Source organism: Oncorhynchus gorbuscha, linkage group LG02, assembly GCF_021184085.1.
Source record: "Oncorhynchus gorbuscha isolate QuinsamMale2020 ecotype Even-year linkage group LG02, OgorEven_v1.0, whole genome shotgun sequence".
Classification (NCBI taxonomy): domain Eukaryota; kingdom Metazoa; phylum Chordata; class Actinopteri; order Salmoniformes; family Salmonidae; genus Oncorhynchus; species Oncorhynchus gorbuscha.
The window spans coordinates 34,505,774-34,528,675 of record NC_060174.1 but is presented as its reverse complement, the minus strand read 5'-3'; the positions used below and the strand labels follow the sequence as shown (position 1 = coordinate 34,528,675).

Here is a 22,902-nt window from a genome sequence, read left to right as displayed (position 1 = left end):
CAGGCGCTGGAGTTTGTGCGTGCATCTCTGACCAAGGTGGACGATACAGAGTTTATCTGTCCTGATGGATCCTACGCTCTACAGGAAGACATTCCCCTGGCCATCGCTGGAGTTATAGGAGGATCCTATAGCAGTGTGTCTATACAGGTAACACACACACACACACACACACACACACACACACACACACACACACACACACACACACACACACACACACACACACACACACACACACACACACACACACACACACACACACACACACACACACACACACACACACACACACACACACACGCACACACACACACACACACACACACACACACACACACACACACCCACACACACACACACACACACACACACACACACACACACACACACACACACACACACACACGCACGCACGCACGCACAAATACATTCACACAGCTCCAGTGGTATGGTATTGTGACAGACTAAGGTGATTTGCATAATTTAGCATAACATCTCCTCCTCTTCCTCTGTGACTGCACAAAGCATCCTCCCCCTCCCCCTCTTCTCCCCTCCCCCACTCCCCCCCCTCCTATTCTACCCTCCCCCACTCTCCTCCCTTCCCCCACTCTCCTCTCCTCTACCCCCTCTCCTCTCCTCCCTCTCCTTTCCTCTACCCCCTCCCTCTCTCCCTCTCCTCCCCTTCCCTCTGCTCTCCACAGTGCTCCTCTACTCTATCAGACCCAAATCCCTCATCTCTACAATTCTGTCTCTGTTTTTCTCAGTCTCTCTTTTTTTAGTCAATCTCTCTCTCTTTCTCTTCCTATCCACCTCTCTCTTTGTATTAAAAGCTGTCACTCCCTCACTCCGAGGGGAGAGCCCAGTGTATTCTGACCTCAGTCCACTCTCCTCCTCTCTCTGATACGCATTGTTATCCCTCATCACTTGTTTTTCACCACATACAATTACTCTTTGTTTTCTCTGTGTTGACAGTCTCTGTTGTTGTTTGGCCTGTGTGCCCACAGGGCAGTCAGTGTGTGTGTGTGTGTGTGTGTGTGTGTGTGTGTGTGTGTGTGTGTGTGTGTGTGTGTGTGTGTGTGTGTGTGTGTGTGTGTGCGTGCGTGCGTGCGTGTGTGTGTGTGTGTGTGTGTGTGTGTGTGTGTGTGTGTGTGTGTGTGTGTGTGTGTGTGTGTGTGTGCGTGCGTGCGTGCGTGCGTGCGTGCGTGCGTGCGTGCGTGCGTGTGTGTGTGTGTAAAATCTTAATCAGGAGAACGTTACCAGAAAAAAAGTGAATATCATATAGAGCCTAGACCCCTTATGTCCATCACTAATGGATGAGTCCGCAGTTTATTGACTGTGTATAAACTTGCACAACTGTGTGTGTGGATTTGCATCTGTGTGTGTCTGTTTCTCATGTCTGTTTGCCTCCAACTCCCAGGTGGCCAACCTGCTGCGCCTCTTTCAGATCCCTCAGATCAGCTATGCCTCCACTAGCGCCAAGCTCAGTGACAAGACACGCTATGACTACTTTGCCCGCACGGTGCCCCCTGACTTCTACCAGGCCAAGGCCATGGCAGAGATCCTGCGGCTGTTCAACTGGACCTACGTGTCCACGGTGGCATCAGAGGGAGACTACGGAGAGACGGGCATTGAGGCCTTTGAACAGGAAGCACGTATGAGGAACATCTGCATCGCTACCTCTGAGAAGGTAGGGAGAGATAGAAGTGGAAATAAGGTTATCGGGAGATAATATAGGGAGATTGACAGTGAAGGAGATAAGGTTATCAGGAGATTATATAGGGAGATTGACAGTGAAGGAGATAGGCGCAGACCTATGTTAGAATATAGAAGAGCAAGCATAGAAGAGATGAGAGGTTGATCAGACAGAAACAACAGGAGAAGGAGATGGGTTTAGGGTTAACCCTACAGCGTGCTACTATGTATTTTAGCCTGCTATTCTATGTACAGATGCAGGTCTTATTTTGAGACAGTTTGCTACAGCAGGAAAATGATCCTGCAGCAACAGGAAATGTAAATTATTATAATTAATGGACAATTTTGTAGGGGTTGATACATTTTTCGTAAGGGAAAATCAAGTCTTACATTTCAAAGTGGAAATTACAAACTGCAATACAGGTTTAACGTTTCCTGCAGTGGAGGATAGTTCTCCTGCAACAGGGTGATCAAATAAAGATCCTACATCTGTAGTAGACCTCTTTCAGATGTGTGTTTACTCCCTCTGTGTCCAGTGTAAATAACTGAAGGATGTTCCTTCTCATGTCCAGGTGGGCCGCTCTAACGCTAAGAAGTCCTATGAGGCAGTGATCAGGCAGCTCCTCCAGAAGCCCAACGCCCGCGTGGCTGTCCTCTTCCTGCGCAGCGATGACGCTCGGGAACTCCTCTCTGCCGCCGCACGACTCAACACCACCTTCATCTGGGTGGCCAGTGACGGCTGGGGGGCACAGGAGAGCATTGTCAAGGGCAATGAGGCCACAGCCAACGGGGCCATCACCCTGGAGCTGGCAGCCAATCCTGTGCCGGCGTTCAACCGATACTTCCTGTCTCTGGATCCAATCAACAACCACCGCAACCCCTGGTACCGAGAATTCTGGGAGCAGAAGTTCCAGTGCTCGCTTGGAGGAGGGAGTGGAGGAGTAGGAGCTGGGGCAGGAGCAGTAGGGTCAGGAGGATCTGTGTCTCTCTCTCTCCCTCCCTGTGAGAAGGGTGTGTTGGTGGATGATAGTAACTTTGAGCCGGAGTCCAAGATCATGTTTGTGGTGAATGCGGTATACGCTGTGGCCCACGCCCTCGATAAGATGCAGAGAACACTGTGTTCCAACACCAGCAAGCTCTGTGACAGCATGAAGGCTCTGGATGGACGCAAGCTCTACAGAGACTACCTTCTCAACATCAGCTTCACAGGTCAGTACTGTAGGCTACCTTCTCAACATCAGCTTCACAGGTCAGTACTGTAGGCTACCTCCTCAAGATCAGCTTCAGAGGTCAGTACTGTAGGCTACCTCCTCGACATCAGCTTCACAGGTCAGTACTGTAGGCTAGCTCCTAAAGATCAGCTTCAGAGGTCAGTACTGTAGGCTACCTCCTCAACATCAGCTTCACAGGTCAGTACTTTAGGCTACCTTCTCAACATCAGCTTCACAGGTCAGTACTGTAGGCTACCTCCTCAAGATCAGCTTCAGAGGTCAGTACTGTAGGCTACCTCCTCGACATCAGCTTCACAGGTCAGTACTGTAGGCTAGCTCCTAAAGATCAGCTTCAGAGGTCAGTACTGTAGGCTACCTCCTCAACATCAGCTTCAGAGGTCAGTACTGTAGGCTACCTCCTCAACATCAGCTTCACAGGTCAGTACTGTAGACTACCTCCTCAACATCAGCTTCACAGGTCAGTACTGTAGGCTACCTACTCAACATCAGCTTCACAGGTCAGTACTGTAGACTACCTCCTCAACATCAGCTTCACAGGTCAGTACTGTAGACTACCTCCTCAAGATCAGCTTCACAGGTCAGTACTGTAGACTACCTCCTCAACATCAGCTTCACAGGTCAGTACTGTAGACTACATCCTCAACATCAGCTTCACAGGTCAGTACTGTAGACTACCTACTGAACATCAGCTTCAAAGGTCAGTACTGTAGGCTACCTTGTGATCATCAGTTTCACAGCTCAGTACTGTAGGCTACATTGTGATCATCAATTTCACAGGTCAATACTGTAGGCTACCTTGTGATCATCAGTTTCACAGCTCAGTACTGTAGGCTACATTGTGATCATCAATTTCACAGGTCAATACTGTAGGCTACCTTGTGATCATCTATTTCACAGGTCAATACTGTAGGCTATCTTGTGATCAGCAGCTTCACAGGTCAGTACTGTCTAGTAACATCAGTTTCACTGGTCAGTACTGTAGACTACCTTGTGATCATCAGCTTTCACAGTTTCACAGGTCAGTACTGTAGGCTACCTCCTCAACATCACCTTCACAGGTCAGTACTGTAGACTACCTTGTGATCATCAGCTTCACAGGTCAGTACTGTAGATTACCTCCTCAACATCAGTTTCACTGGTCAGTACTGTAGACTACCTCCTCTACATCAGTTTCACAGGTCAGTACTGTAGGCTACCTCCTCAACATCACCTTCACAGGTCAGTACTGTAGGCTACCTCCTCAACATCACCTTCACAGGTCAGTACTGTAGACTACCTTGTGATCATCAGTTTCACAGGTCAGTACTGTAGACTACCTCCTCTACATCAGTTTCACTGGTCAGTACTGTAGGCTACCTCCTCTACATCAGTTTCACTGGTCAGTACTGTAGGCTACCTTGTGATCATCAGTTTCACAGGTCAGTACTGTAGACTACCTCCTCTACATCAGTTTCACAGGTCAGTACTGTAGACTACCTCCTCTACATCAGTTTCACAGGTCAGTACTGTACAGTAGTCTACAGTACTGTAGACTACCTCCTCTACATCAGTTTCACAGGTCAGTACTGTAGACTACCTCCTCTACATCAGTTTCACAGGTCATTACTGTAGACTACCTCGTCTACATCAGTTTCACTGGTCAGTACTGTAGGCTACCTCCTCAACATCAGCTTCAGAGGTCAGTACTGTAGGCTACCTCCTCAACATCAGCTTCAGAAGTCAGTACTGTAGGCTACCTACTCAACATCAGCTTCACAGGTCAGTACTGTAGACTACCTTGTGATCATCAGCTTCACAGGTCAGTACTGTAGACTACATCCTCTACATCAGTTTCACAGGGCAGTACTGTAGACTACCTCCTCTACATCAGTTTCACTGGTCAGTACTGTAGACTACCTTGTGATCATCAATTTCACAGGTCAGTACGGTAGACTACCTCCTCAACATCAGTTTCACTGGTCAATACTGTAGGCTACCTTGTGATCATCTATTTCACAGGTCAATACTGTAGGCTATCTTGTGATCAGCAGCTTCACAGGTCAGTACTGTAGACTACCTCCTCAACATCAGTTTCACTGGTCAGTACTGTAGACTACCTTGTGATCATCAGCTTCACAGGTCAGTACTGTAGACTACCTCCTCTACATCAGTTTCACAGGTCAGTACTGTAGATTACCTCCTCAACATCAGTTTCACTGGTCAGTACTGTAGACTACCTCCTCTACATCAGTTTCACAGGTCAGTACTGTAGGCTACCTCCTCAACATCACCTTCACAGGTCAGTACTGTAGGCTACCTCCTCAACATCACCTTCACAGGTCAGTACTGTAGACTACCTTGTGATCATCAGTTTCACAGGTCAGTACTGTAGACTACCTCCTCTACATCAGTTTCACTGGTCAGTACTGTAGGCTACCTCCTCTACATCAGTTTCACTGGTCAGTACTGTAGGCTACCTTGTGATCATCAGTTTCACAGGTCAGTACTGTAGACTACCTCCTCTACATCAGTTTCACAGGTCAGTACTGTAGACTACCTCCTCTACATCAGTTTCACAGGTCAGTACTGTACAGTAGTCTACAGTACTGTAGACTACCTCCTCTACATCAGTTTCACAGGTCAGTACTGTAGACTACCTCCTCTACATCAGTTTCACAGGTCATTACTGTAGACTACCTCGTCTACATCAGTTTCACTGGTCAGTACTGTAGGCTACCTCCTCAACATCAGCTTCAGAGGTCAGTACTGTAGGCTACCTCCTCAACATCAGCTTCAGAAGTCAGTACTGTAGGCTACCTACTCAACATCAGCTTCACAGGTCAGTACTGTAGACTACCTTGTGATCATCAGCTTCACAGGTCAGTACTGTAGACTACATCCTCTACATCAGTTTCACAGGGCAGTACTGTAGACTACCTCCTCTACATCAGTTTCACTGGTCAGTACTGTAGACTACCTTGTGATCATCAATTTCACAGGTCAGTACGGTAGACTACCTCCTCAACATCAGTTTCACTGGTCAGTACTACCTTGTGATCATCTATTTCACAGGTCAATACTGTAGGCTATCTTGTGATCAGCTTCACAGGTCAGTACTGTAGACTACCTCCTCAACATCAGTTTCACTGGTCAGTACTGTAGACTACCTTGTGATCATCATCAGCTTCACAGGTCTATTTCACAGGTCAGTACTGTAGACTACCTTGTGATCATCAATTTCACAGCTCAGTACTGTAGACTACCTTGTGATCATCAGTTTCACAGGTCAGTACTGTAGGCTACATTGTGATCATCAGTTTCACAGGTCAGTACTGTAGACTACCTCCTCAACATCAGTTTCACTGGTCAGTACTGTAGACTACCTTGTGATCATCAATTTTACAGGTCAGTACTGTAGACTACCTCCTCTACATCAGTTTCACAGGTCAGTACTGTACACTACCTCCTCTACATCAGTTTCACAGGTCAGTACTGTAGACTACCTCCTCTACATCACTTTCACAGGTCAGTACTGTAGACTACCTCCTCAACATCAGTTTCACTGGTCAGTACTGTAGACTACCTTGTGATCATCAGTTTCACAGGTCAGAACTGTAGACTACCTCCTCAACATCAGTTTCACTGGTCAGTACTGTAGACTACCTTGTGATCATCAGTTTCACAGGTCAGTACTGTAGGCTACCTTGTGATCATCAGTTTCACAGGTCAGAACTGTAGACTACCTCCTCTACATCAGTTTCACAGGTCAGTACTGTACACTACCTCCTCTACATCAGTTTCACAGGTCAGTACTGTAGACTACCTCCTCTACATCAGTTTCACAGGTCAGTACTGTAGACTACCTTGTGATCATCACTTTCACAGGACAGTACTGTAGACTACCTCCTCAACATCAGTTTCACTGGTCAGTACTGTAGACTACCTTGTGATCATCACTTTCACAGGACAGTACTGTAGACTACCTCCTCAACATCAGTTTCACTGGTCAGTACTGTAGACTACCTCCTCTACATCAGTTTCACAGGTCAGTACTGTAGACTACCTCCTCTACATCACTTTCACAGGACAGTACTGTAGACTACCTCCTCTACATCAGTTTCACAGGTCAGTACTGTAGACTACCTCCTCTACATCAGTTTCACAGGTCAGTACTGTAGACTACCTCCTCAACATCAGTTTCACTGGTCAGTACTGTAGACTACCTCCTCTACATCAGTTTCACTGGTCAGTACTGTAGGCTACCTCCTCAACATCAGCTTCAGAGGTCAGTACTGTAGGCTACCTACTCAACATCAGTTTCACAGGTCAGTACTGTAGGCTAACTACTCAACATCAGCTTCAGAGGTCAGTACTGTAGGCTACCTACTCAACATCAGTTTCACAGGTCAGTACTGTAGGCTACCTCTTCAACATCAGCTTCAGAGGTCAGTACTGTAGACTACCTCCTCAACATCAGCTTCACTGGTCAGTGCTGTAGACTACCTTGTGATCATCAGCTTCACTGGTCAGTACTGTAGACTACCTCCTCAACATCAGCTTCAGAGGTCAGTACTGTAGGCTACCTCCTCAACATCAGCTTCACTGGTCAGTGCTGTAGACTACCTTGTGATCATCAGCTTCACTGGTCAGTGCTGTAGACTACCTTGTGATCATCAGCTTCACTGGTCAGTACTGTAGGCTACCTCCTCAACATCAGCTTCACTGGTCAGTGCTGTAGACTACCTTGTGATCATCAGCTTCACTGGTCAGTGCTGTAGACTACCTTGTGATCATCAGCTTCACTGGTCAGTACTGTAGACTACCTCCTCAACATCAGCTTCACTGGTCAGTACTGTAGGCTACCTCCTCAACATCAGCTTCAGAGGTCAGTACTGTAGGCTACCTCCTCAACATCAGCTTCACTGGTCAGTACTGTAGACTACCTTGTGATCATCAGCTTCACAGGTCAGTACTGTCTACATCCTCTACATCAGTTTCACTACTGTAGACTACCTCCTGACATCAGTTTCACTGGTCAGTACAGACTACCTTGGTCATCAATTTCACTGTACGGTAGACTACCTCCTCAACATCAGTTTCACTGGTCAATACTGTAGGCTACCTTGTGATCATCTATTTCACAGGTCAATACTGTAGGCTATCTTGTGATCAGCAGCTTCACAGGTCAGTACTGTAGACTACCTCCTCAACATCAGTTTCACTGGTCAGTACTGTAGACTACCTTGTGATCATCAGCTTCACAGGTCAGGTCAGTGATCATCAGCTTCACAGTCAGTACTGTAGATACCTCCTCAACATCAGTTTCACTGGTCAGTACTGTAGACTACCTCCTCTACATCAGTTTCACAGGTCAGTACTGTAGGCTACCTCCTCAACATCACCTTCACAGGTCAGTACTGTAGGCTACCTCCTCAACATCACCTTCACAGGTCAGTACTGTAGACTACCTTGTGATCATCAGTTTCACAGTCAGTACTGTAGACTACCTCCTCTACATCAGTTTCACTGGTCAGTACTGTAGGCTACCTCCTCTACATCAGTTTCACTGGTCAGTACTGTAGGCTACCTTGTGATCATCAGTTTCACAGGTCAGTACTGTAGACTACCTCCTCTACATCAGTTTCACAGGTCAGTACTGTAGACTACCTCCTCTACATCAGTTTCACAGGTCAGTACTGTACAGTAGTCTACCTCCTACCTCCTCTACATCAGTTTCACAGGTCAGTACTGTAGACTACCTCCTCTACATCAGTTTCACAGGTCATTACTGGTCAGTTTCACTGGTCAGTACTACTACTCCTCAACATCAGCTTCAGAGGTCAGTACTGTAGGCTACCTCCTCAACATCAGCTTCAGAAGTCAGTACTGTAGGCTACCTACTCAACATCAGCTTCACAGGTCAGTACTGTAGACTACCTTGTGATCATCAGCTTCACAGGTCAGTACTGTAGACTACATCCTCTACATCAGTTTCACAGGGCAGTACTGTAGACTACCTCCTCTACATCAGTTTCACTGGTCAGTACTGTAGACTACCTTGTGATCATCAATTTCACAGGTCAGTACGGTAGACTACCTCCTCAACATCAGTTTCACTTCACTACTGGTCATCATCTATTTCACAGTCAATACTGTAGGCTATCTTGTGATCAGCAGCTTCACAGGTCAGTACTGTAGACTACCTCCTCAACATCAGTTTCACTGGTCAGTACTGTAGACTACCTTGTGATCATCAGCTTCACAGGTCAGTACTGTAGACTACCTCCTCTACATCACTTTCACTGGTCAGTACTGTAGACTACCTTGTGATCATCAATTTCACAGCTCAGTACTGTAGACTACCTTGTGATCATCAGTTTCACAGGTCAGTACTGTAGGCTACCTTGTGATCATCAGTTTCACAGGTCAGTACTGTAGACTACCTCCTCAACATCAGTTTCACTGGTCAGTACTGTAGACTACCTTGTGATCATCAATTTTACAGGTCAGTACTGTAGACTACCTCCTCTACATCAGTTTCACAGGTCAGTACTGTACACTACCTCCTCTACATCAGTTTCACAGGTCAGTACTGTAGACTACCTCCTCTACATCACTTTCACAGGTCAGTACTGTAGACTACCTCCTCAACATCAGTTTCACTGGTCAGTACTGTAGACTACCTTGTGATCATCAGTTTCAGAGGTCAGAACTGTAGACTACCTCCTCAACATCAGTTTCACTGGTCAGTACTGTAGACTACCTCATCAGTTTCACATCAGTTTCACCTTGTGAGGTCAGAACTGTAGACTACCTCCTCTACATCAGTTTCACAGGTCAGTACTGTACACTACCTCCTCTACATCAGTTTCACAGGTCAGTACTGTAGACTACCTCCTCTACATCAGTTTCACAGGTCAGTACTGTAGACTACCTTGTGATCATCACTTTCACAGTACTGTAGACTACCTCCTCAACATCAGTTTCACTGGTCAGTACTGTAGACTACCTTGTGATCATCACTTTCACAGGACAGTACTGTAGACTACCTCCTCAACATCAGTTTCACTGGTCAGTACTGTAGACTACCTCCTCTACATCAGTTTCACAGGTCAGTACTGTAGACTACCTCCTCTACATCACTTTCACAGGACAGTACTGTAGACTACCTCCTCTACATCAGTTTCACAGGTCAGTACTGTAGACTACCTCCTCTACATCAGTTTCACAGGTCAGTACTGTAGACTACCTCCTCAACATCAGTTTCACTGGTCAGTACTGGACTACCTCCTCTACATCAGTTTCACTGGTCAGTACTGTAGGCTACCTCCTCAACATCAGCTTCAGAGGTCAGTACTGTAGGCTACCTACTCAACATCAGTTTCACAGGTCAGTACTGTAGGCTAACTACTCAACATCAGCTTCAGAGGTCAGTACTGTAGGCTACCTACTCAACATCAGTTTCACAGGTCAGTACTGTAGGCTACCTCTTCAACATCAGCTTCAGAGGTCAGTACTGTAGACTACCTCCTCAACATCAGCTTCACTGGTCAGTGCTGTAGACTACCTTGTGATCATCAGCTTCACTGGTCAGTACTGTAGACTACCTCCTCAACATCAGCTTCAGAGGTCAGTACTGTAGGCTACCTCCTCAACATCAGCTTCACTGGTCAGTGCTGTAGACTACCTTGTGATCATCAGCTTCACTGGTCAGTGCTGTAGACTACCTTGTGATCATCAGCTTCACTGGTCAGTACTGTAGACTACCTCCTCAACATCAGCTTCACTGGTCAGTACTGTAGACTACCTCCTCAACATCAGCTTCACTGGTCAGTACTGTAGGCTACCTCCTCAACATCAGCTTCACTGGTCAGTGCTGTAGACTACCTTGTGATCATCAGCTTCACTGGTCAGTGCTGTAGACTACCTTGTGATCATCAGCTTCACTGGTCAGTACTGTAGACTACCTCCTCAACATCAGTTTCACAGGTCAGTACTGTAGACTACCTTGTGATCATCAGCTTCACTGGTCAGTACTGTAGGCTACCTCCTCAACATCAGCTTCAGAGGTCAGTACTGTAGGCTACCTACTCAACATCAGTTTCACAGGTCAGTACTGTAGGCTACCTACTCAACATCAGCTTCAGAGGTCAGTACTGTAGGCTACCTACTCAACATCAGTTTCACAGGTCAGTACTGTAGGCTACCTCTTCAACATCAGCTTCAGAGGTCAGTACTGTAGACTACCTCCTCAACATCAGTTTCACTGGTCAGTACTGTACACTACCTCCTCTACATCAGTTTCACTGGTCAGTACTGTAGACTACCTCCTCAACATCAGCTTCAGAGGTCAGTACTGTAGGCTACCTCCTCAACATCAGCTTCACTGGTCAGTGCTGTAGACTACCTTGTGATCATCAGCTTCACTGGTCAGTGCTGTAGACTACCTTGTGATCATCAGCTTCACAGTACTGTAGTCAGTACTGTACTACCTCCTCAACATCAGCTTCACTGGTCAGTACTGTAGACTACCTCCTCAACATCAGCTTCACTGGTCAGTACTGTAGGCTACCTCCTCAACATCAGTTTCACTGGTCAGTACTGTAGACTACCTTGTGATCATCAGCTTCACAGGTCAGTACTGTAGACTACCTCCTCAACATCAGTTTCACTGGTCAGTACTGTAGACTACCTCCTCTACATCAGTTTCACAGGTCAGTACTGTAGGCTACCTCCTCAACATCACCTTCACAGGTCAGTACTGTAGGCTACCTCCTCAACATCACCTTCACAGGTCAGTACTGTAGACTACCTTGTGATCATCAGTTTCACAGGTCAGTACTGTAGACTACCTCCTCAACATCAGTTTCACTGGTCAGTACTGTAGGCTACCTCCTCAACATCAGCATCAGTTTCACTGGTCAGTACTGTAGGCTCATCATCAGTTTCACTGGTCAGTACTGTAGACTACCTCCTCTACATCAGTTTCACAGGTCAGTACTGTAGACTACCTCCTCTACATCAGTTTCACAGGTCAGTACTGTACAGTAGTCTACAGTACTGTAGACTACCTCCTCTACATCAGTTTCACAGGTCAGTACTGTAGACTACCTCCTCTACATCAGTTTCACTTGGTCATCAGCTTACTGGTCAGTACTACTACCTCGTCTCACATCAGTTTCACTGGTCAGTACTGTAGGCTACCTCCTCAACATCAGCTTCAGAGGTCAGTACTGTAGGCTACCTACTCAACATCAGTTTCACAGGTCAGTACTGTAGGCTACCTACTCAACATCAGCTTCAGAGGTCAGTACTGTAGGCTACCTACTCAACATCAGTTTCACAGGTCAGTACTGTAGGCTACCTCTTCAACATCAGCTTCAGAGGTCAGTACTGTAGACTACCTCCTCAACATCAGCTTCACTGGTCAGTGCTGTAGACTACCTTGTGATCATCAGCTTCACTGGTCAGTACTGTAGACTACCTCCTCAACATCAGCTTCAGAGGTCAGTACTGTAGGCTACCTCCTCAACATCAGCTTCACTGGTCAGTGCTGTAGACTACCTTGTGATCATCAGCTTCACTGGTCAGTGCTGTAGACTACCTTGTGATCATCAGCTTCACTGGTCAGTACTGTAGACTACCTCCTCAACATCAGCTTCACTGGTCAGTACTGTAGACTACCTCCTCAACATCAGCTTCACTGGTCAGTACTGTAGGCTACCTCCTCAACATCAGTTTCACTGGTCAGTACTGTAGACTACCTTGTGATCATCAGCTTCACAGGTCAGTACTGTAGACTACCTCCTCTACATCAGTTTCACAGGTCAGTACTGTAGGCTACCTCCTCAACATCACCTTCACAGGTCAGTACTGTAGACTACCTTGTGATCATCAGCTTCACAGGTCAGTACTGTAGACTACCTCCTCAACATCAGTTTCACTGGTCAGTACTGTAGACTACCTCCTCTACATCAGTTTTACAGGTCAGTACTGTAGGCTACCTCCTCAACATCACCTTCACAGGTCAGTACTGTAGGCTACCTCCTCAACATCACCTTCACAGGTCAGTACTGTAGACTACCTTGTGATCATCAGTTTCACAGGTCAGTACTGTAGACTACCTCCTCTACATCAGTTTCACTGGTCAGTACTGTAGGCTACCTCCTCTACATCAGTTTCACTGGTCAGTACTGTAGGCTACCTTGTGATCATCAGTTTCATAGGTCAGTACTGTAGACTACCTCCTCTACATCAGTTTCACAGGTCAGTACTGTAGACTACCTCCTCTACATCAGTTTCACAGGTCAGTACTGTACAGTAGTCTACAGTACTGTAGACTACCTCCTCTACATCAGTTTCACAGGTCAGTACTGTAGACTACCTCCTCTACATCAGTTTCACAGGTCATTACTGTAGACTACCTCGTCTACATCAGTTTCACTGGTCAGTACTGTAGGCTACCTCCTCAACATCAGCTTCAGAGGTCAGTACTGTAGGCTACCTCCTCAACATCAGCTTCAGAAGTCAGTACTGTAGGCTACCTACTCAACATCAGCTTCACAGGTCAGTACTGTAGACTACCTTGTGATCATCAGCTTCACAGGTCAGTACTGTAGACTACATCCTCTACATCAGTTTCACAGGGCAGTACTGTAGACTACCTCCTCTACATCAGTTTCACTGGTCAGTACTGTAGACTACCTTGTGATCATCAATTTCACAGGTCAGTACGGTAGACTACCTCCTCAACATCAGTTTCACTGGTCAGTACTGTAGACTACCTTGTGATCATCAGCTTCACAGGTCAGTACTGTAGACTACCTCCTCTACATCACTTTCACTGGTCAGTACTGTAGACTACCTTGTGATCATCAATTTCACAGGTCAGTACTGTAGACTACCTTGTGATCATCAATTTCACAGCTCAGTACTGTAGACTACCTTGTGATCATCAGTTTCACAGGTCAGTACTGTAGGCTACATTGTGATCATCAGTTTCACAGGTCAGTACTGTAGACTACCTCCTCAACATCAGTTTCACTGGTCAGTACTGTAGACTACCTTGTGATCATCAATTTTACAGGTCAGTACTGTAGACTACCTCCTCTACATCAGTTTCACAGGTCAGTACTGTACACTACCTCCTCTACATCAGTTTCACAGGTCAGTACTGTAGACTACCTCCTCTACATCACTTTCACAGGTCAGTACTGTAGACTACCTCCTCAACATCAGTTTCACTGGTCAGTACTGTAGACTACCTTGTGATCATCAGTTTCACAGGTCAGAACTGTAGACTACCTCCTCAACATCAGTTTCACTGGTCAGTACTGTAGACTACCTTGTGATCATCAGTTTCACAGGTCAGTACTGTAGGCTACCTTGTGATCATCAGTTTCACAGGTCAGAACTGTAGACTACCTCCTCTACATCAGTTTCACAGGTCAGTACTGTACACTACCTCCTCTACATCAGTTTCACAGGTCAGTACTGTAGACTACCTCCTCTACATCAGTTTCACAGGTCAGTACTGTAGACTACCTTGTGATCATCACTTTCACAGGACAGTACTGTAGACTACCTCCTCAACATCAGTTTCACTGGTCAGTACTGTAGACTACCTTGTGATCATCACTTTCACAGGACAGTACTGTAGACTACCTCCTCAACATCAGTTTCACTGGTCAGTACTGTAGACTACCTCCTCTACATCAGTTTCACAGGTCAGTACTGTAGACTACCTCCTCTACATCACTTTCACAGGACAGTACTGTAGACTACCTCCTCTACATCAGTTTCACAGGTCAGTACTGTAGACTACCTCCTCTACATCAGTTTCACAGGTCAGTACTGTAGACTACCTCCTCAACATCAGCTTCACTGGTCAGTACTGTAGACTACCTTGTGATCATCAGTTTCACTGGTCAGTACTGTAGACTACCTTGTGATCATCAATTTCACTGGTCAGTACTGTAGACTACCTTGTGATCATCAGTTTCACTGGTCAGTACTTTGACTACCATGTGAACATCAGTTTCACAGGTCAGTACTGTAGACTACCTCCTCTACATCAGTTTCACAGGTCAGTACTGTAGACTACCTCCTCACATCAGTTTCACTGGTCAGTACTGTAGACTACCTCCTCTACATCAGTTTCACTGGTCAGTACTGTAGACTACCACCTCTACATCAGTTTCACTGGTCAGTACTGTAGACTACCTCCTCTACATCAGTATCAGTACTGGTCAGTACTGGTCAGACTACCTCCTCATCAGTTCACTGGTCAGTCAGTTTCACTGGTCAGTACTGTAGACTACCTCCTCTACATCAGTATCACTGGTCAGTACTGTAGACTACCTCCTCTACATCAGTATCACTGGTCAGTACTGTAGACTACCTCCTCTACATCAGTATCACTGGTCAGTACTGTAGACTACCTCCTCTACATCAGTATCACTGGTCAGTACTGTAGACTACCTCCTCTACATCAGTATCACTGGTCAGTACTGTAGACTACCTCCTCTACATAGCCTCAACATCAGTATCACTGGTCAGTACTGTAGACTACCTCCTCTACATCAGTATCACTGGTCAGTACTGTAGACTACCTCCTCTCAGTTTCACATCAGTATCACTGGTCAGTACTGTAGACTACCTCCTCTACATCAGTATCACTGGTCAGTACTGTAGACTACCTCCTCTACATCAGTATCACTGGTCAGTACTGTAGACTACCTCCTCTACATCAGTATCACTGGTCAGTACTGTAGACTACCTCCTCTACATCAGCATCACTGGTCAGTACTGTAGACTACCTCCTCTACATCAGTATCACTGGTCAGTACTGTAGACTACCACCTCTACATCAGTTTCACTGGTCAGTACTGTAGACTACCTCCTCTACATCAGTATCACTGGTCAGTACTGTAGACTACCTCCTCTACATCAGTTTCACAGGTCAGTACTGTAGGCTACCTCTTCAACATCAGCTTCAGAGGTCAGTACTGTAGACTACCTCCTCAACATCAGCTTCACTGGTCAGTGCTGTAGACCTACTCAACATCAGCTTCAGACTACCTTGTGATCATCAGCTTCACTGGTCAGTACTGTAGACTACCTCCTCAACATCAGCTTCAGAGGTCAGTACTGTAGGCTACCTCCTCAACATCAGCTTCACTGGTCAGTACTGTAGACTACCTTGTGATCATCAGTTTCACTGGTCAGTACTGTAGACTACCTTGTGATCATCAATTTCACTGGTCAGTACTGTAGACTACCTTGTGATCATCAGTTTCACTGGTCAGTACTATTGACTACCATGTGAACATCAGTTTCACAGGTCAGTACTGTAGACTACCTTGTGATCATCAGCTTCATAGGTCAGTACTGTAGACTACCTCCTCTACATCAGTTTCACAGGTCAGTACTGTAGACTACCTCCTCTACATCAGTTTCACTGGTCGGTACTGTAGACTACCTCCTCTACATCAGTTTCACTGGTCAGTACTGTAGACTACCACCTCTACATCAGTTTCACTGGTCAGTACTGTAGACTACCTTGTGATCATCAGCTTCACAGGTCAGTACTGTAGACTACCTCCTCTACATCAGTTTCACAGGTCAGTACTGTAGGCTACCTCCTCAACATCACCTTCACAGGTCAGTACTGTAGACTACCTTGTGATCATCAGCTTCACAGGTCAGTACTGTAGACTACCTCCTCAACATCAGTTTCACTGGTCAGTACTGTAGACTACCTCCTCTACATCAGTTTTACAGGTCAGTACTGTAGGCTACCTCCTCAACATCACCTTCACAGGTCAGTACTGTAGGCTACCTCCTCAACATCACCTTCACAGGTCAGTACTGTAGACTACCTTGTGATCATCAGTTTCACAGGTCAGTACTGTAGACTACCTCCTCTACATCAGTTTCACTGGTCAGTACTGTAGGCTACCTCCTCTACATCAGTTTCACTGGTCAGTACTGTAGGCTACCTTGTGATCATCAGTTTCATAGGTCAGTACTGTAGACTACCTCCTCTACATCAGTTTCACAGGTCAGTACTGTAGACTACCTCCTCTACATCAGTTTCACAGGTCAGTACTGTACAGTAGTCTACAGTACTGTAGACTACCTCCTCTACATCAGTTTCACAGGTCAGTACTGTAGACTACCTCCTCTACATCAGTTTCACAGGTCATTACTGTAGACTACCTCGTCTACATCAGTTTCACTGGTCAGTACTGTAGGCTACCTCCTCAACATCAGCTTCAGAGGTCAGTACTGTAGGCTACCTCCTCAACATCAGCTTCAGAAGTCAGTACTGTAGGCTACCTACTCAACATCAGCTTCACAGGTCAGTACTGTAGACTACCTTGTGATCATCAGCTTCACAGGTCAGTACTGTAGACTACATCCTCTACATCAGTTTCACAGGGCAGTACTGTAGACTACCTCCTCTACATCAGTTTCACTGGTCAGTACTGTAGACTACCTTGTGATCATCAATTTCACAGGTCAGTACGGTAGACTACCTCCTCAACATCAGTTTCACTGGTCAGTACTGTAGACTACCTTGTGATCATCAGCTTCACAGGTCAGTACTGTAGACTACCTCCTCTACATCACTTTCACTGGTCAGTACTGTAGACTACCTTGTGATCATCAATTTCACAGGTCAGTACTGTAGACTACCTTGTGATCATCAATTTCACAGCTCAGTACTGTAGACTACCTTGTGATCATCAGTTTCACAGGTCAGTACTGTAGGCTACATTGTGATCATCAGTTTCACAGGTCAGTACTGTAGACTACCTCCTCAACATCAGTTTCACTGGTCAGTACTGTAGACTACCTTGTGATCATCAATTTTACAGGTCAGTACTGTAGACTACCTCCTCTACATCAGTTTCACAGGTCAGTACTGTACACTACCTCCTCTACATCAGTTTCACAGGTCAGTACTGTAGACTACCTCCTCTACATCACTTTCACAGGTCAGTACTGTAGACTACCTCCTCAACATCAGTTTCACTGGTCAGTACTGTAGACTACCTTGTGATCATCAGTTTCACAGGTCAGAACTGTAGACTACCTCCTCAACATCAGTTTCACTGGTCAGTACTGTAGACTACCTTGTGATCATCAGTTTCACAGGTCAGTACTGTAGGCTACCTTGTGATCATCAGTTTCACAGGTCAGAACTGTAGACTACCTCCTCTACATCAGTTTCACAGGTCAGTACTGTACACTACCTCCTCTACATCAGTTTCACAGGTCAGTACTGTAGACTACCTCCTCTACATCAGTTTCACAGGTCAGTACTGTAGACTACCTTGTGATCATCACTTTCACAGGACAGTACTGTAGACTACCTCCTCAACATCAGTTTCACTGGTCAGTACTGTAGACTACCTTGTGATCATCACTTTCACAGGACAGTACTGTAGACTACCTCCTCAACATCAGTTTCACTGGTCAGTACTGTAGACTACCTCCTCTACATCAGTTTCACAGGTCAGTACTGTAGACTACCTCCTCTACATCACTTTCACAGGACAGTACTGTAGACTACCTCCTCTACATCAGTTTCACAGGTCAGTACTGTAGACTACCTCCTCTACATCAGTTTCACAGGTCAGTACTGTAGACTACCTCCTCAACATCAGCTTCACTGGTCAGTACTGTAGACTACCTTGTGATCATCAGTTTCACTGGTCAGTACTGTAGACTACCTTGTGATCATCAATTTCACTGGTCAGTACTGTAGACTACCTTGTGATCATCAGTTTCACTGGTCAGTACTATTGACTACCATGTGAACATCAGTTTCACAGGTCAGTACTGTAGACTACCTCCTCTACATCAGTTTCACAGGTCAGTACTGTAGACTACCTCCTCTACATCAGTTTCACTGGTCAGTACTGTAGACTACCTCCTCTACATCAGTTTCACTGGTCAGTACTGTAGACTACCACCTCTACATCAGTTTCACTGGTCAGTACTGTAGACTACCTCCTCTACATCAGTATCACTGGTCAGTACTGTAGACTACCTCCTCTACATCAGTATCACTGGTCAGTACTGTAGACTACCTCCTCTACATCAGTATCACTGGTCAGTACTGTAGACTACCTCCTCTACATCAGTTTCACTGGTCAGTACTGTAGACTACCTCCTCTACATCAGTATCACTGGTCAGTACTGTAGACTACCTCCTCTACATCAGTATCACTGGTCAGTACTGTAGACTACCACCTCTACATCAGTATCACTGGTCAGTACTGTAGACTACCTCCTCTACATCAGTATCACTGGTCAGTACTGTAGACTACCTCCTCTACATCAGTATCACTGGTCAGTACTGTAGACTACCTCCTCTACATCAGTATCACTGGTCAGTACTGTAGACTACCTCCTCTACATCAGTATCACTGGTCAGTACTGTAGACTACCTCCTCTACATCAGTATCACTGGTCAGTACTGTAGACTACCTCCTCTACATCAGTATCACTGGTCAGTACTGTAGACTACCTCCTCTACATCAGTATCACTGGTCAGTACTGTAGACTACCTCCTCTACATCAGTATCACTGGTCAGTACTGTAGACTACCTCCTCTACATCAGCATCACTGGTCAGTACTGTAGACTACCTCCTCTACATCAGTATCACTGGTCAGTACTGTAGACTACCACCTCTACATCAGTTTCACTGGTCAGTACTGTAGACTACCTCCTCTACATCAGTATCACTGGTCAGTACTGTAGACTACCTCCTCTACATCAGTTTCACAGGTCAGTACTGTAGGCTACCTCTTCAACATCAGCTTCAGAGGTCAGTACTGTAGACTACCTCCTCAACATCAGCTTCACTGGTCAGTGCTGTAGACTACCTTGTGATCATCAGCTTCACTGGTCAGTACTGAAGACTACCTCCTCAACATCAGCTTCAGAGGTCAGTACTGTAGGCTACCTCCTCAACATCAGCTTCACTGGTCAGTACTGTAGACTACCTTGTGATCATCAGTTTCACTGGTCAGTACTGTAGACTACCTTGTGATCATCAATTTCACTGGTCAGTACTGTAGACTACCTTGTGATCATCAGTTTCACTGGTCAGTACTATTGACTACCATGTGAACATCAGTTTCACAGGTCAGTACTGTAGACTACCTTGTGATCATCAGCTTCATAGGTCAGTACTGTAGACTACCTCCTCTACATCAGTTTCACAGGTCAGTACTGTAGACTACCTCCTCTACATCAGTTTCACTGGTCGGTACTGTAGACTACCTCCTCTACATCAGTTTCACTGGTCAGTACTGTAGACTACCACCTCTACATCAGTTTCACTGGTCAGTACTGTAGACTACCTCCTCTACATCAGTATCACTGGTCAGTACTGTAGACTACCTCCTCTACATCAGTATCACTGGTCAGTACTGTAGACTACCTCCTCTACATCAGTATCACTGGTCAGTACTGTAGACTACCTCCTCTACATCAGTATCACTGGTCAGTACTGTAGACCTGGCAGAATGGGAGGAGAGGGATGGAAGCAGTGGAAAAGAGAGAGGTGAAAGGGAATAACATTAACTTTACTGTTTGGTCTGTTTGAGGGGAGGGAGAGACATGAAATGAGGAGGAAAGAGGGTTCATTAGAAGAGAGAGAAGGGGAGAGAGATATGCAAGAATTGCTTTGGCAAGCATAGCAACAGGAAACGTATAAGAATAGTTCACCTTAATTTACATGTCCTGTAATGCTTGCTGGTTGCCATCTATTAGATATGTGTAATTGATATGACAGCACAGAGTTCAAGTTAATAGAGACTCCTATAGTAGTAATAATACAATTGTGAGTGAATGCATGCATGCATGCGGGTGTGTGTGTGAGAGTGTGTTCATATAGCAGGAGCGTCTCTGAAGACTGGAAAGAAGGAAAAGGGAAAAATCGGATTGGGTTGAGTGGCAGGTGCGGTACAAAGACATAGGTATAAATACACTGCTGTTGGAGAGACAGACAGACAGACAGACAGACAGACAGACAGACAGACAGACAGACAGACAGACAGACAGACAGACAGACAGACAGACAGACAGACAGACAGACAGACAGACAGACAGACAGACAGACAGACAGACAGACAGACAGACAGACAGACAGACAGACAGACAGACAGACAGACAGACAGACAGACAGACAGACAGACAGACAGACAGACAGACAGACAGACAGACAGACAGACAGAGGTTTTGAGCTGTTTATTCCCCTTCTAACCATGACCAATGGGGGACATCAAAATACCTCAACAAACAGCACTGCCACTACAGCTTTAGAGAGAGAGGAAGAGGGAGGTTTTGGCATAGGGAGACTGACAGGTCGACAGAAGTGGGTAGAGGTAAAGAGAAAGGTAGCAGTAGTGAAAGGGAGTGAGGTGGAGAGATAGCGGAAGGGAAAGAGAGATAGGAGATAGAGGGAGAGAGAGGGGGAGGCAGGGAGGTAGAGCTGGGTTGCTGGTGGAGTGGGACAGTATGCGTCAGCAGAGGAAGATTCTCTTTGAAATTCCACATCTTCATTTCTCAAGCTGCAAATCAAAGGGCTCAGAGCACGGCTGTCTCAGGGAGAGTGGGAGAGAGAGAGGAGAGAGAGAGAGAGAGAGAGAGAGAGAAGAGAGGGAGAGGAGAGAGGATGTCTCAGGGAGAGTGGGAGAGAGAGAGGGAGAGAGAGAGAGAGAGAGAGAGAGAGAGAGAGAGAGAGAGAGAGAGAGAGAGAGAGAGAGAGAGAGAGAGAGAGAGAGAGAGAGAGAGAGAGAGAGGAAGAGAGGAAGAGAGGGAGAGGAGAGAGGCTGTCTCAGGGAGAGTGGGAGAGAGAGAGGAAGAGAGGGAGAGAGGAAGAGAGGAAGAGAGGGAGAGGAGAGAGGGAGAGAGGAAGAGAGGAAGAGAGGGAGAGGAGAGAGGCTGCCGCAGCCACAGCCTCCAGTGAGCAGGAGTGGAGGTGGGAAGAATAAGTCTGAAGATAGAGGGCTGGAGAGAAAGTGAGAGAGATGGGGGGAGTCGCTCTGATCTGTCACTCTGATCTACTAGCATCCCCATAGTCAATCTCCCCTCTCCTTCCCTCTCTCACCCTACCTCCCAATCTTTGCTCTCACCCTCCCTCCCTCCCTCCTTTCTCTATCTCACCCTCCTTCCCTCATCCATCCCTCCCTCCACTCTTACTGCAACAGACATGTCACAGTTAGGAATAGATAGACGTGGTACAGTGGTGATCAAAGTCAGGAGGATGAGGCTGAACAGACTGATGCTTCTGATGATTAGGATGATGATGATGATCATTTTGTGTGCTTTAGTTTGCATGTGTGTGATGTGTATCATTTAGCGCAGTCTCAATGTTCTTCTAGGCCAGAGCCCTCTCTGTAGCTATGCTGTTGCTATGGTAATTAAGCTGACACAATGGCCGATAGTCGAAGTAGTACTGTAGATGTGAGCTCTCTCAAAGCCAACCGCTAAACACTAGAAGTATAATAGGAGAGGAATGATAACAGAAGTATCAACCTATGTCTTTAGTAAAAAACTGCAATATTATTACTCAGATTGGAACAGTAACGCTTTTCTATTACTCATACTGCAAAAAGTCACATTATTACCCAACACTGCTAAACACACACACGCACGCACGCACGCACACACACACACACACACACACACACACACACACACACACACACACACACACACACACACACACACACACACACACACGCACACACACGCACACAAATACACTCTCAGAGCTTTGGAAAAAGCCACAGCTTCAGAATTGTATCTTTTGCCGTCATGAAATCGCAGACACCCCCCACCCACACACTTTTCAAAGACATCATTCAACTCCCACCTACCGTCCCCCATCTGTAGTAAACAAATCAGTCAACAAACACACACACACACACACACACACACACACACACACACACACACACACACACACACACACA

General features: G+C 46.1%; 1 protein-coding gene across 2 annotated transcripts in view; it reads left to right on the top strand.

Moving 5' to 3' along the window:
• LOC123992608 (metabotropic glutamate receptor 3-like) overlaps nt 1-22,902 on the top strand; it is a 76,517-nt gene that overhangs the window by 37,539 nt on the left and 16,076 nt on the right. For both annotated transcript variants that reach the window (XM_046293887.1, XM_046293895.1), the window contains exons 4-6: nt 4-147; nt 1,418-1,687; nt 2,265-2,901. In XM_046293887.1, the coding sequence (XP_046149843.1) occupies nt 4-147; nt 1,418-1,687; nt 2,265-2,901 (1,051 nt within the window). The remainder of the gene's footprint in view (nt 1-3; nt 148-1,417; nt 1,688-2,264; nt 2,902-22,902) is intronic.